The 13590-nt window shown below is 39.2% G+C and overlaps 2 protein-coding genes across 2 annotated transcripts; one reads left to right on the top strand and one right to left on the bottom strand.

Moving 5' to 3' along the window:
* The first annotated feature begins 909 nt into the window (after positions 1–909).
* LOC118470026 (uncharacterized) lies at positions 910–9264 on the top strand. The gene is made up of 5 exons (XM_035946415.2): positions 910–1057; positions 1796–2509; positions 3769–5139; positions 5223–5281; positions 6972–9264. Exons 1-5 carry the CDS (start codon positions 1030–1032, stop codon positions 7188–7190), a joined length of 2391 nt encoding a protein of 796 aa, XP_035802308.2. The 5' UTR covers positions 910–1029; the 3' UTR covers positions 7191–9264.
* LOC111565903 (olfactory receptor 11H6-like) lies at positions 9197–10497 on the bottom strand. Its single transcript, XM_023266207.3, has one exon. It carries the CDS (start codon positions 10406–10408, stop codon positions 9479–9481), a length of 930 nt encoding a protein of 309 aa, XP_023121975.2. The 5' UTR covers positions 10409–10497; the 3' UTR covers positions 9197–9478.
* Positions 10498–13590: the final 3093 nt, after the last annotated feature.

The following is a 13590-nucleotide window of genomic DNA, read 5'->3' as shown; positions in this document are numbered from 1 at the left end:
CATGATGTGCATTATTGCACAGTCACTGAATCGAGTTAATTCTGACTCAGGGACTCTTTTACAGACTGGCAATGCAACAGCTGTGGTATTAACTCTGAATTTGAATCTGAATAAAAAGGCTTTCTGGGGAAGCTGAGCTGGAAGAGTGTGGTTCTTGCTTTTGTTTTTGTTCAGTTAACGACTTGATTTATTAAAGGCCACTAAAAAGGATTTTTTTTTAATTTACATTTTTTTAAATAATTTTAATAATCATCCAAGGAAATAGTTTAGAAAAATGCAGACAGACGGGCAAATACATATGATAAGAGGATACAAATGTAAGCATCACAAAGGAAATTCTTTTGCCAGATATGACTCAGAAAACAAATGTACAAGATGAGAAATATAAGATATGTACAATATATTACTGAAAATAGAAATAGGTGAGTAAAAGATAGGAAAAATTGAAAGTAATACTGGCAATTATTCTGAAGTAAAGTAATATCATGAGGAAGGAAAGGTTTAAAATAGAAAAATATTGCAATATGTATCACTATTGCCCAAAATAATTATTTTTGATCTATTTACATGATACAAACACGATACTGTTGCACTGTACTTGTTTTTTTTTATAACAGCGGATGTCACAGAAATGACTTCTATGTTATAATATTCCTCCATAGGCTCCCGACCTCAAAGCTTGCAGTAAAAAATGTGTTTTTAGTGCCTTTTACAGCCACACCATTGTAGGAAACTTTCACAAAGTGAACTCTGGCCTTTAAAAAGAATGACTACCTAATGTAATCACAGAGTTGCAGAGATGTTCACTTTGTGTGTTAATAACATGATATCTCTCCCCAGCAAAGCTGTACTGGCTGGACTTTGAGCAGTCGTTAGAACGCTGACTCAAACATTAAGCTCATGGTGACACTGATGTTGGTCGTTGTGGCTTCACTTTGCTCTGTTTAGGAAACACATTCATTTCAAATAGAATAGACCAGCTGTAAATCAATGTTTCGACATTAAGACGGATTCGGAAAAAATGTTTTGATGGCCTGCAGAACACACACATGGAAAGGTATGCTGCTCATTACATTTTGCTGTTTTTTCAATTTCATGTCTGTCCCTAATGGGGAATTTCTGCATTTCTAAGTGTAGGTCAGTGGAATACTGTGAACCCCCTGAAATCACTTCCACTGATTTCGTGACATACAGGGTGTCTATAAAGTATCTTTCCAATTTTAAGAATCTATTACAAAGGCAGTTGATAAGGTAGCGTAGCCAGATTTGTTTTATTGCAATCAGTGGTTGTCAAAGTTTTTTCTACCTCATTTAATACACCTCTATATGGGCACCATTAGTTGGATGAAACACATCAAGACGGTACTCGATTTCTTGCCATGTTCGCTGTCGCATAGCCTCATCAATGGTGGCAATGGCATCAGAAATCTTTTGCTTCAAGTCAGTAATGTCCCGTATCTTTTTCGATACATAATATCTTTAACATAACCCCATAGAAAGAAGTCCAAGGGAGTGATATCTGGTGAACATGGTGGCCAAGGAACTGGTCCATCCCCTCCAATCCACCAGTCTGAGGAGTAGCCATTTTTTAGGGTTTCATGTAACAGTTCCTCTTTCAACAACCGTATACCTGAAACACACAATTTCAATGTGATTACAAACTTTAATAAACACCGATTACAATAAAACAAATCTGGTTAAGATATCAACTGCCACTGTAATAAATTCTTAAAATTGTAAAGAGACTTTATGGACACCCTGTATTTCACTGTTGTTGAATAATATCTGCTGGCAGGGGACAAACACTGTCCTCAGGAGCTGAGGATTGTCCTCCTGGGCCACGACTGGCTGGAGAAGAGTCTGACGGGAAACACCATCCTGGGCCAACAGATGTTTGACATCAGCAGAGACGTGAAGATGTGTGTTAAGAGACAAGCCATTCTCGATGGCGGCCGTAAAGTCATTGTGGTCAGCACCCCTGAGAGGTGGATCCGCTACTCTGTTCAAGACCCCAGCCTGGTCAACGGAAACATGGCAGCCTGCATGGCCACGTGTCCACCCGGACCTCACGCCTTCCTCATGGTTATTCCCATCTGCTCCCACAGAGGCAGGGAGTGGACAGTAGAGGGACCTCTCGAGCTGCTGGATGACATCCTGTGGAGAAACACAATAGTAATATTGACCAGAAGTGAGCGACTGAGAGGGGTTCCAGTGGAGAGCTACACTGCAAAATATGAGTTTCTCAAAGCCATCATGGAGAAATCTGGACAGAGATACCACCTTTTAGACACAAGCTCTTGGGGAAAAGATGATGATGTTCAGGTTGCAGAACTTTTGGAGAAGATCGATGCAATGGTTGAAGGAAACATAAAGTCAAGAGGGGTTGGTTATGTGGCCTCCAAAGCAGTCTGTAGGATCAGTGAGAGGAAAAGGAAAGAGGTAGAGGAGGGGGCGACTTTGAGGCGAATGAATGCGCAGATGGCCAGGATCACACTCAGATCTCTAAAGGGTAAGCATCACTGACTGCAGCTATAATCAATCATGTTTATAATAACAATGAATCATATGACATTGTCTGGTGTGAAAGCGGTCATTTTTAGGGATAAACTCACACCCAACTCTGCAGTCTCCCTTCACCTCTTTGTTCAGGTGTCTGTCTCACTTCACTATCACCACTCTCACAGTTCCAATGAAACCAGACCAAGGTGTTTATAGCAAAAAAAGCAATGTTAGAAACTCGTTGGCAAACATAGTGGAGTGTTTAGTCTTATGGAGGCGATAAAGGAGAGCAGATATTAATTTACAGTGCCTACAAAGAAAGTTTTCAACTTCAATTCCTTTTTAACATTGAATCATGATCAACACAATTTGGCTTTTTTTTGACAAGAAATAAAAGACTCTTACATGTCAAAGTGAATGCGAATGTCCTCAAATGATGTCAACTACTTAAAATATAAAGCATCAAATAAGTGATTGCATAAGTATTCATCCCCTTCAAGCCAATATTTAGTATATTCACATTTTTCATATTCAGACACAAATTCCATTTCAGTGCAGTCTGGCTTTGTCTTGCTGGAAAACACATATACTGTCAAGTTCTGAGTTTTCTTGCAGACTGCATCAGGTTGTCCTTCATGATTTCCCTTTGCTTTTCTGCATTCATGTCACCCGCTACCTTTACAGGCCTTTCAGCACCTGCTGTTGAAAAGTATCCCCACATCATGATGCCGCCACCACCATGCATCACAATGGTGATGATATTTTTAATGATGTATAGTGTTTAGGGTTCAACCAAAGTGTCTTTTCTGTGGAAATTCTTGTCAAATAAAAAGTCCTGTTAGATTGACCATGATTTAATGGTGAACAGTGATAAAAGGAGAAACCTTCTAAGGGGGGTGAATACCATCTACAGACACTGTATATTTAACAGCTGGACCGAATCATGACTAAAATGAATGATGGTGTTGCCCTGTAGCTGTTGGATGTGTAAATGGGCAACTGTCTTCACCATATCAGCATATAGATGGTAACATTTCTGTGTACTGACCACATGTTTTCACCCTCCAAGCCACCAAAATCAGTTAGAGTGGAGTTAATGTATGTAGTATATCAAATAAGTAAAGTGACTTAGAAGAAATGTTGCTCACTTTCTTAACCTAAACCACGTCATGGGATATGCATAAGATATATGTCATTTTCTTTTTTTTAATGTAAAGCATTTCTGAAACTAATATTAGTGCCTAAATCCTGACGTTTTTTCAAATCCAGGAGAGTCTTCCTCGATTCCAGCACTTCGAATTCTAGTTGTTGGACCGAGACAGGTTGGAAAGACCTCAGCGGGAAATACTATTCTCAGAGATGAAGTCTTTCCTGTTGGACATCCAACAAGACAGTGCACTGAGAGACAGGGTGGCACTGACAAAAAGCAAGTCAGCGTTGTTGACACTCCAGGCTGGTATGGACGATATTGCTCTGAGGACACTCCACAGGCGTTACAACAGCAGATTACCCACAGTGCATCTCTGTGTGCTTCTATTCCTCTTGCTGTTCTGGTGGTCGTACGCTGTGACGAGACCTTCACTGAAACCGACAGGATAAAAGCAGAGGAACACTTGAGCTTGCTTGGACTTTGGGTGTGGACTCGAGCCATTGTGTTGTTCACATGGGGAGATCGTCTGGGAGTCACTCCCATCGAGGAGCACATTGAACAATGGCCTGCTCTTCAGCGGCTGGTGGACAAATGTGGAAACAGGTATCATGTTTTTGATAACTCCAACAAGGTCAGAGACATTCAGGTTAGAGAACTACTGGAGAAGATTGAGGAGACACTGGTGGGGAGTGATACTGGACTCTTGCTTACGAGTTTGATGGATTTCCAGCAAAGCAATAAAAAGCTGGAGCAAAGTTCCAAAAAGACTGCAAGGCAGCTCAAGAAAGCAAAGGAGGAGAATCGTCTTCTGAAACAAGCAGTCAAGGAGAAGGAGAGAACAGTAGAAGACATGATGAAGACAGCCAAAGAGAAAGATGTGCAGGTTGAAGCTCTGAAGGTGACAGCAGAGACAGAAAGGAAAAGAGAAATGGAGCAAAAGAAAGATTATGAAGAAGAGATTAACATGAGATTAATGGAGGCTGAGAGGGAGAACAACCAGCTCAAACAGGTCATTATGGAGAAAGATAGACTGATAGCAAGCCTGAGTGAAAAATACACTGTCAAAGATGATGTCATAAAAGCTGCAAGGCAAAAAAATGAGGCAGACAAGAAAATTCTAGAGGAAAAAGTGAAGGAAGAAGAGCAGCAGAATGCAATCTTAAAGAGAACGTGTGAGGAGAAGGATAAAGAACTGAAGCGAATGATGCTGGCTCACAAAAGAGAAGCAGAGGAGCTCAAAGAGAAAACTGAGCAGCTGAGGAGAGAAAATGAAGATACAAAGAAAATACTGAAGGCAACGATTAACGGGATGCAGAGAGACTATCAGAGAAAAGAAGCCAATAGAACAAATGAGGTGAACACTGCACACTTCAATAAAGTTGACGACAGCAGGACAACAATGACAGACTTCAAATCATTGGAGGAGCTTAGTAGGCAACCAAAATGGGCATTTACAATTCCGAGTCACCATCAAGACGTCACCAAACCCAGTGAGTACGACCTGATTCAGCAGCACCGATGGTTACATAGATGATGAGTATCCTCTGACTGACTGATATATTCACTCTTTAAGTTACAGAGACAGAACAGAAAAGCCTACTGTTGGATAAAAGCATCATGCTACATGAAAAGGTGAGTAAAATGACAGTTATCAACATTTATTGCAAATATATTAAAAAGTCCAAGTGGAAATAAGTAACTACACTAAAAGTTGCGTGAGTCAACCATACAATCCAAGAGATATCAATGCAAAATGTCATAATTATGTCACAAAGCTTATCAACTCTAACTGGAGGAATTAGTTGTGAAACATTAGTTTTGTCTGGAGCTGTGGTGGTAAAAAAAAAAATGTTCTAACTACCACATTCACTTAATTATCCTGCATAATTCTACACACTTGAGAGGAAGAAAATGAAAATGAGTCAGTGATTTTCAGTTCACTCGAAGGTTTATTGGTCTTTACACTGTAAAAAAAAGCTGTTTTTACGGTAAATTCCTGCAGATGTGGTCGCCAGAATGTACCATAAAATTACAGTAAAACATTTTCTACACTTACGATAAAGAAATGTATTGATATTGTTGATCTTATTGTTAAAAACATGCTTCATTTCATGTTTTCCTGTAAAAAAAGTTTTAACCTTTAAAAATTAAAAAAATTTACATGACAACACTATATAAAATGAAGTTTTGTGTAACTTTTAGCAAAAAATTGCAGTTAAAGCCATCATAAATATTAAAGCATATGTCCATTACTAACACAAAAGTACATCATTTTGACTGCTAACAATCTGTATTTTTTACATGTCATAAATGCAGAAATTGCCATGTCACTTGTTATAAATATTGCAGCATGTTTCCATTGCCAGTACAACAGTATGTACATTTAACCGGGAAAAACTGTATTCTTTTTGAGAATTAAATGCAAAAGTTACCGTATTGTTTTATATATTACAGGATTTTTCCATTAAATAACTGTGCAGGAGTCAGGAAATGTATTTTTTCAAGAGAAAAAAAAAATCTTAAAAAAAAACACACTTTTCTCCTGTTTAACCAATTTACAGTGATTCCGTGTTATATAAACTGCATCAAATGGTTTTACTGGTTTTTTACCATCATGGTTTGACAGTTTTTTTCGCCGTAAAATGTACAAACATTTTTTGCAGTATACACAGAGAGTACAAAGAACCTACGCTGGACTTTAGCTCAACTAACCATGGCCATGCAGTGCATTACATTTGGTAGTTTAAATATATAAGGTAAAGCATGTGCAGAAATGTATATAATTCCATATTATGATGTGACTTTCTAATCGTTCATTGCTATTGTTTTTTCCAAATAAAACTGGCTCATCAATGCATTTTTGAAAGGGGAAAAAAATGACTCAGATTAGCTCTAGATTGAGCTTTAAATGTAACTATTTGACCAAACAGAGAATCTATCTAACTGGGAAAGTTATTTCAGGCATCCAGTAATCCAATGGAAAAAGAGAAAAACTCATTGACCGTGTTCAGTGATTACATCTTTTCAACAAACACTTTAAAAGCTTGGATGAAAATTAGACTTTTCCAGATGAATTGCTCCAAAACAACATAACATTTGCATGTTTGCTCTTCCCATTTTGCAGCTGTGTTGGTCTCACGCAGCCTGAAGTAGTTTATATTCCCGCCAATACTACAGAGTCCTGCTCCACATACATAAGGAAAAAATGAAGACATATAGGACAATATAGTCTCATATGTTTTATTGTGTATATTTGGCCTTCTTTTTAACTGGGATAGGAGTGCGCTGTATTAATACAGTTAATCTGATTCTGTGTCCATAGAAAGAGACTGCAGGGCAACTTGAGGCCGACTGGACGTCATCGTGGCTGAGAGCTGGAGGTGCAGCACTAGGAGCTGCAGTCGGGGTCCTGGCGGCCTCCTTCAGGGTCACTACAGGGTTAAGTGCCAGATCGGCTGGTGGAGCTGCGACTGGAGCTCTGCTGGGCTGCTTCCTGGTTCAAGCAGCCAGATCCCAGCAGAGGAACAGTGGAGAGACCTGAAATCCCCCTGAGATATCATGATCATAAAGTTCCTGATTAGGAACACAGCATCCGGCTAACTATCTAAAGTCTATTTATGACCACTATACTGAAATCACACACTTCTCAAGGGTCCACGTGCACTCGTGACCTGTACTTCTACCTCAGTTACTAAGGTAACTGTTATCTATGTAGATTTTAGCTTTTGATCAGATGTTGTCGATATTTAGTATTACGCTCTACATATGAAAAATGTTAATATACTGTCCATTGCGTGTTTATTTACAACTTCAACATTGGAACTTCTCATTTTGCCTGAATCATGACTCCAGAGTAGGGGTGAAATAATCTGGGCCAAGAAATCCAGTCGTTCTGATAAGAACAGGACACAGGTGGCCTTAAAAGTGAATGTTTTGAAAGAAGAGAATTAAACTACATCTTTGGAGTCTAACAGTGGGCAAAAATCTTCTTCTTCTGATATTTAGTGACATCTTTTCCTGCACCTTAGTATTTTTAGCTGGATGTGCACACATTGGGTTTTGCACTTCTGTACTAGTAAAGGTCACCAAATAATAATAAGAACACTAAATGTGGAAGTTTAACTGCCCTATCAGGAGAAATTAGAAGAATGTACCCCACATTTACTGTATATAAGCAAAAATATGAGCAAGAATTGGAGGTGCAGCTTTCAGAAATATAAACTCTATTTACTTCACAGATCAAGATCACTTCACCAGTTATGGAGAATATAATTCTTGCTTTGAAAACAGTTGCTTAATGTCTGAGTAAATGACAGTGATAGGCCACATAAAGACAGCTTCTATCATCTCTCATAGATTTTACAGAAGGGAATATTCATCTTACAGCAGTAAATACACTATTAGAACACACAAAATGACTGGTCAGCAGGGAATGGAATTTACGGAGGCAAACAATGCTGTAAGTATTATGTTTTCTTGCACATTAATGACCACTGGCAGCTCACACTGTTTATATGCAGGGTTGTTCAGTCTGAAATTAAAGAAAAAAAGAAGGATGAAACCTCAGGGTTTGGTTTAGACCCTGGATGGAGAGACATGTCAGTTGCAAATATCAAACAATGGCTGGATCTCGAGAATTAAGATTCGAATCTTTAAATAACACACACTATATGATTTATATTTGCTGACTATCAACAGCAACAGACTCAACCACATCAGGCATCAAGTTAAACTCATTGACAATCAGTTCAACACTCATTCTGTGTGTCCCTGCCTGCAGTCTACAATGTGTGTTTTAATGCACAATGTCACGACTGCTTTATGTTGAGTGAAAATATCTTAGTCAGTTGCGTTTGTAATAAGGCCCCAACTAAAGCAGTAGTGCAAGAGCTGCATGTTTAAAACAGCTTTTGAAAATTACCTGCACAGTTAAAGTATGCCCTGACTTCAATAAAATATCTGCAGCATCACACAGCAGCAGAAGCGATGAGTGTTTCTGTAATTTGAGATGATTTGCTGACCTCTGATCAGGGTGGTTTGGGTCCCTGCTGGTAAAGTTCACAAAAAGAAGTCTGCTCGCTGTTAGACAGTTTAATTTTAAGGCATCATTTTGATCAATAATATGTTCCTCAGGAGAGAGTCAAACTAAAATAAAGACATTTTTTGTTGATGGTAATCGGCTCAAATCACCATCCCCTGCTGCTCAGCAGGTAACTGAGAAGAAACAAAACGCCACAAGAGGGCGATCACAATACTCTATCCATTCATCCATATATGTCTTTTACCAGCTGACAGGGTGCAGCCAGGACAATCATGTGTGTCAGACAATCCAGATGAATTTTTAGGATGCAGTGTGTAACAACACCTGAAAACATGTTGGTAATTATTTCTTTGAAAAGTAGTGGGAAACCAAATTTACTTTTAGACAACTGTGACAGAAAGTACAAAACTCCCATCTTCAATAAAGTCACCTCATAAGATGATAGTGTTTGTGCATCACATACAGAATAATTTAAATATTCTGTAATTCACTCACAGTTGACCACAAATAAAAGCAACAGTTCAAGAGTTACAGCAGTTTTTATATTACCAACCCAGTAAAAACATTTCTCTGATGTATGTGTGTTTGTGTTTGCTTCCTAATTAATTTACATACAGAGCCACAAACATATTCATACATTCATGCACATTATCTTTGCTGTCATATAGCAGAAATAGCATCAGTGAAATGAAAATTCAGTGCTTTTTGATGAGCATATGCTGAGGAAACAGTGTTCATCAATACTGTGAGCATATAAGCATGAATGCATTAGATGTTCAACTCTGAGGTCATTTTCTTCTGACATAAATTAAACCCAGAATTCTGTGTCGTATTTTGGTCAATTTAAATCCATATATGAGAGGATTCATAACTGGAGGGATGAGCAGAAATATTATAGCCATGAAGTTTTGAAGGCTTTGAGGTAAAGTCGAGGAGCCAAATCGCATGTACATCAAGTCAAAAAGCATTACAAACATGAATGTCAATAAAGAGATTAAATGGGGAACACATGTCTGCATAAACTTCAGCCGGTCCTCTTTGGACCTCGCACATGTTTTTATAAGATGCATGTAAGTCCACATTATGAAAAAGCCATGTAACACATACAGACAAATGGTTGCATATGACACGATGCTATTCGAAAGGGTGTCATTATCAGGGCAAACAAGTTTAACGATCAGCCAGTTCACACAGTAGAGTTTCTGAATATTTGAGCCACATAACTTTTTTGTAGATGTTAGTAGAATACTGACGGAGAATATGGAAAAAGGCATCAACCAGGAGAAACATACCAGCAGAGAGAGCCGCCTCTTCGTCATGAAAGAGTGGTAGTGCAGAGGTCGACAAATAGCCAGATACCTGTCGTAAGCCATAACTGCTAGAATGGACAAATCACAGCAAGCAAATGAGTACATGACATAAGCCTGCAGAAGGCATGCTTCATATGAGATTTCTTGAGAAGACGACAGCAGATCTAACAGGAATTTGGGGTAGAAACCCACTGACCCATAAAGTCCGTTAATGCAAAAACTGGCCAGTAAAATGTACATCGGCTCATGCAGGTTTTCATCGAACGCAATAATCGCAATGAGAGCAATATTGACAAACAAAATCACACTGTAATAGAGTAAAGTGAGAGAGAAGATGGCAATTCTGTAATTCACTGTCTCGTTTATCCCTGAGAGAGTGAACATTCTTATAGCAGAGACATTATCCATGATCAGAGCAAAGTTTCACAGCTTTCCTAATCATAAGAGTTTACAGAGCAGAGACCTACACTGTGCTGCTGTGGCAACATCCAATACAAAGTGTGCTGTCCTTCTACACAACACCTCCTATTAACAGGTTTAGTTCAACAACAAAACACCCCTGGGAATCTAAGATGTGTTTACTGGACCAACAACGAAACCTTGTGGAGACGTGAATAAAACAACAAGCTAATTACTTCAACAGCATAATTTTTTTTTTCCTGTAATCTGATGAAGTGAGTGATGACTAGTTGCTGGTTAAAGGTGATAGGTGAAGGGAGGGTCCTAACCTCTAAACAACACAGAGCATTTGAGACAAAATCACTATTACAAAACAAAAAGAGAATTGTTGTTCCATAACCTGAAGAAAATTGGGCCACTGGATGTTGTCTTATGGCCAGTTCATTCTTTCTGCATACACATGTCCACAAGAGTACGCATGAAGTAAACTTTATCATCCACCAAGTCTGTGACAGTCCACACAAACCCCTCTGTAGATGTCTGTGAGCAGCTGAAAATTTGTGACCACACAGACGTACACATTACGAGTATGTTGACTGCACATGCATCCTGAAAAGGAATTGGAAACAAATGCTTGTTTTGTGGAGTGATTCTCCTCCTTTACAGTCATCATTTAAAAAGTTGTAAATGAAGTAGTCCCACAAACACGTGGAAATTTCTAAATTCTCCAGGAATCATGCGCAATGTTGTCCATCTACTGTCCTGACATCCCCACCCCAGCACCTTCTGCTGTCCCCCACGCCCCCATCCCCAATCTCACCCCAACCGGTCGAAGCAGATGGCCGCCTTCCCTGAGCCTGATTCTGTCTGAGATTTTTTTTCTTCCCCATTAAAGGGATTTTTTTTTGGTTCCTTTCCACTGTTGCTGACTGCTTGCTCATAGGGAATCACAAAGGCAGCTTTGGATTCTTGAGTTCTCTGTTCAAAACTCATAAGGTCTTCTCCTTACTGAAATGTTTTGAAAATGTCATTGTCACTCTACTAAAAGCAGAAGTTAGTCCTTTGCTTGACCCATTTCAATTTGCGTACAGGCATAGAAGAGGTACTGATGATGCAATCAATAGCCTGACTCACTTTGCACTCAAGCACCTAGAGCATATGCCAGAATTTTATTTGTTGATTTTAGTTCTGCTTTTAATACGCCTCAACCACACCTGCTTTTATCTAAATTGAAACACATGAATGTTAATCCTTTAATAATTAGATGGTATCATTCCTTCTTAACCAATCGGCAGCAGCAAGTCAGAGTGAATCAAACCTTATTGAAGCCAAAACTTGCCAGTACTGGTGTTCCGCAAGGGTGTGTCAGTTCAGCAATACTGTTCACACTCTGTACTAATGATTGCTCTAACAGAAATTCCAACAATTTTGTCTTTAAGTTTTCTAATGATCCTGCCATATTAGGCCTTTTGCACAAGAACGAAAACCCCTCAAACTACTTTTCAGAAGTCGAACAATTTACCCATTGGTGTGACAGCCATAATTTGATTTTAAATGTCACTAAAACTAAAGAAATGGTCTTAGACCCAAAGTTAGTCGGGGATCATAGTCCTGTGGTTATACACAACACTGTGATTGAGCAGGTCTCCAGTTACAGATACCTCGGGCTCCACATGGACAACAAGTTTACCTGGAGCACTTATGTTGATAGTCTGTGCTCTCGGCTCCAACAGCGGCTCTACTTTTTGCGCAGACTTAGGCTGTATGGAGTCAGCAGAAAGCTCATGTTCATGTTTTACCAAGCAGTGATTGAGAGTCTGCTAAGGTATGGCATGAGTGCCTGGTATGGAAACCTCACTGTGCAGTCAAAAACAAAATTACAAAGACAAATCAACAGTGCGATGAAAATCATGGGGGTGAAGAATCATCAGCCCCTCAATGCACTGTATGAGCAATCTGTTCTGAGACAGGCTCGGAAGATTCTGGCTGACCCCTCACGTGCTCTATCCAGAATATGATCTGCTTCCCTCAGGGAGGAGATACAGGGTACATATGGGCTTGCAGAGATTTAAAAACTCCTTCTTGCCAAAATTGGTAATGCTTTTAAATAGGGACGCCTGAGAATCACTATGGTGTTGCATGTTTGATAACTTTTGTATTCTATGTGATGTATGATGTATGGAATATGTATTACTTTTTTTTTTTTTTTTTTTTTAGGGCACTTCGGCACAAGTCCAAGACAAATTTCCCTACTGGGACAATAAAGTATATCTTATCTGATCTTACTATGGTAAGTGCTGTGAGATGACATATGTTGTAAATTGGTGCTATATAAATAAAGTTGAATTGAACTGAACATATCTGGGGGCTGGGGCTGCACAGTGGCTCAGTGGTTAGCACTGTTGCTTTGCAGCTAGAAGATCCCCAGTTCACATCCTGGCCTGGGGTCTCTCTGTGTGGAGTTAGCATGTTCTCTCTCTGCATGCATTGGTTTTCTCCGGGTTCCTCCCACAGTCCAAAAACATGCTGAGGTTAATTGGAATTCTAAAATGTCCGTAGGCGTGAGTGTGCTTGTTTGTCTCGATGTATAGCCCTGCAATAGACTGGTGACATGTCCAGAGCGTCCCCTGCCTTCACCCCAAGTCAGTTGGGATAGGGTCAGGTCCGTGTACGAATCTGGTAATTGGATTTTCCGTTCTGAAACGGGTATTGAAAAACAAAAAACGAGTGTTTATTTGATTTTCGTTTTAAAATACAAAAATTAAAATTGAAATACAAGGCGTTTTTCCTTTTCATGATCAAAAAGGGGTATACGATTTTTTTTTTGAAATGCTTTGATTTTCGTTTTATATTTAGAATAACAAGAAAGTAAAATCAGTAAGAGACAGAAACGAAAAAAGGTCCGTTTTTTCATTTTCTGAGACCGGAAGTGGTCATCAGCAAGTGTGGAGCCAAACAGAGTAGGGTGCATAGACTGAACATACATTATTTTTAGTGAGTTTTCATGGTCAAAATGAGAGATCAGGTGGCCGATCTTAACATAAATCAATTTTGATTTTTTTATAGAGCGTTAAAGTTTTGCAAAGCCAGGGGGCGGGACTACTTGATTGACAGTACGGTCTGGAATGATTGACAGGTCCTATGGAGGAGGCCGCAGAGACTCTGCTCTCCTTGTTTGGATTAATTCTGAT

Source organism: Amphiprion ocellaris, chromosome 11, assembly GCF_022539595.1.
Source record: "Amphiprion ocellaris isolate individual 3 ecotype Okinawa chromosome 11, ASM2253959v1, whole genome shotgun sequence".
Lineage (NCBI taxonomy): Eukaryota > Metazoa > Chordata > Actinopteri > Pomacentridae > Amphiprion > Amphiprion ocellaris.
Note: the sequence above shows the minus strand (reverse complement) of the source record. Positions and strands in the feature narration are given on the sequence as shown.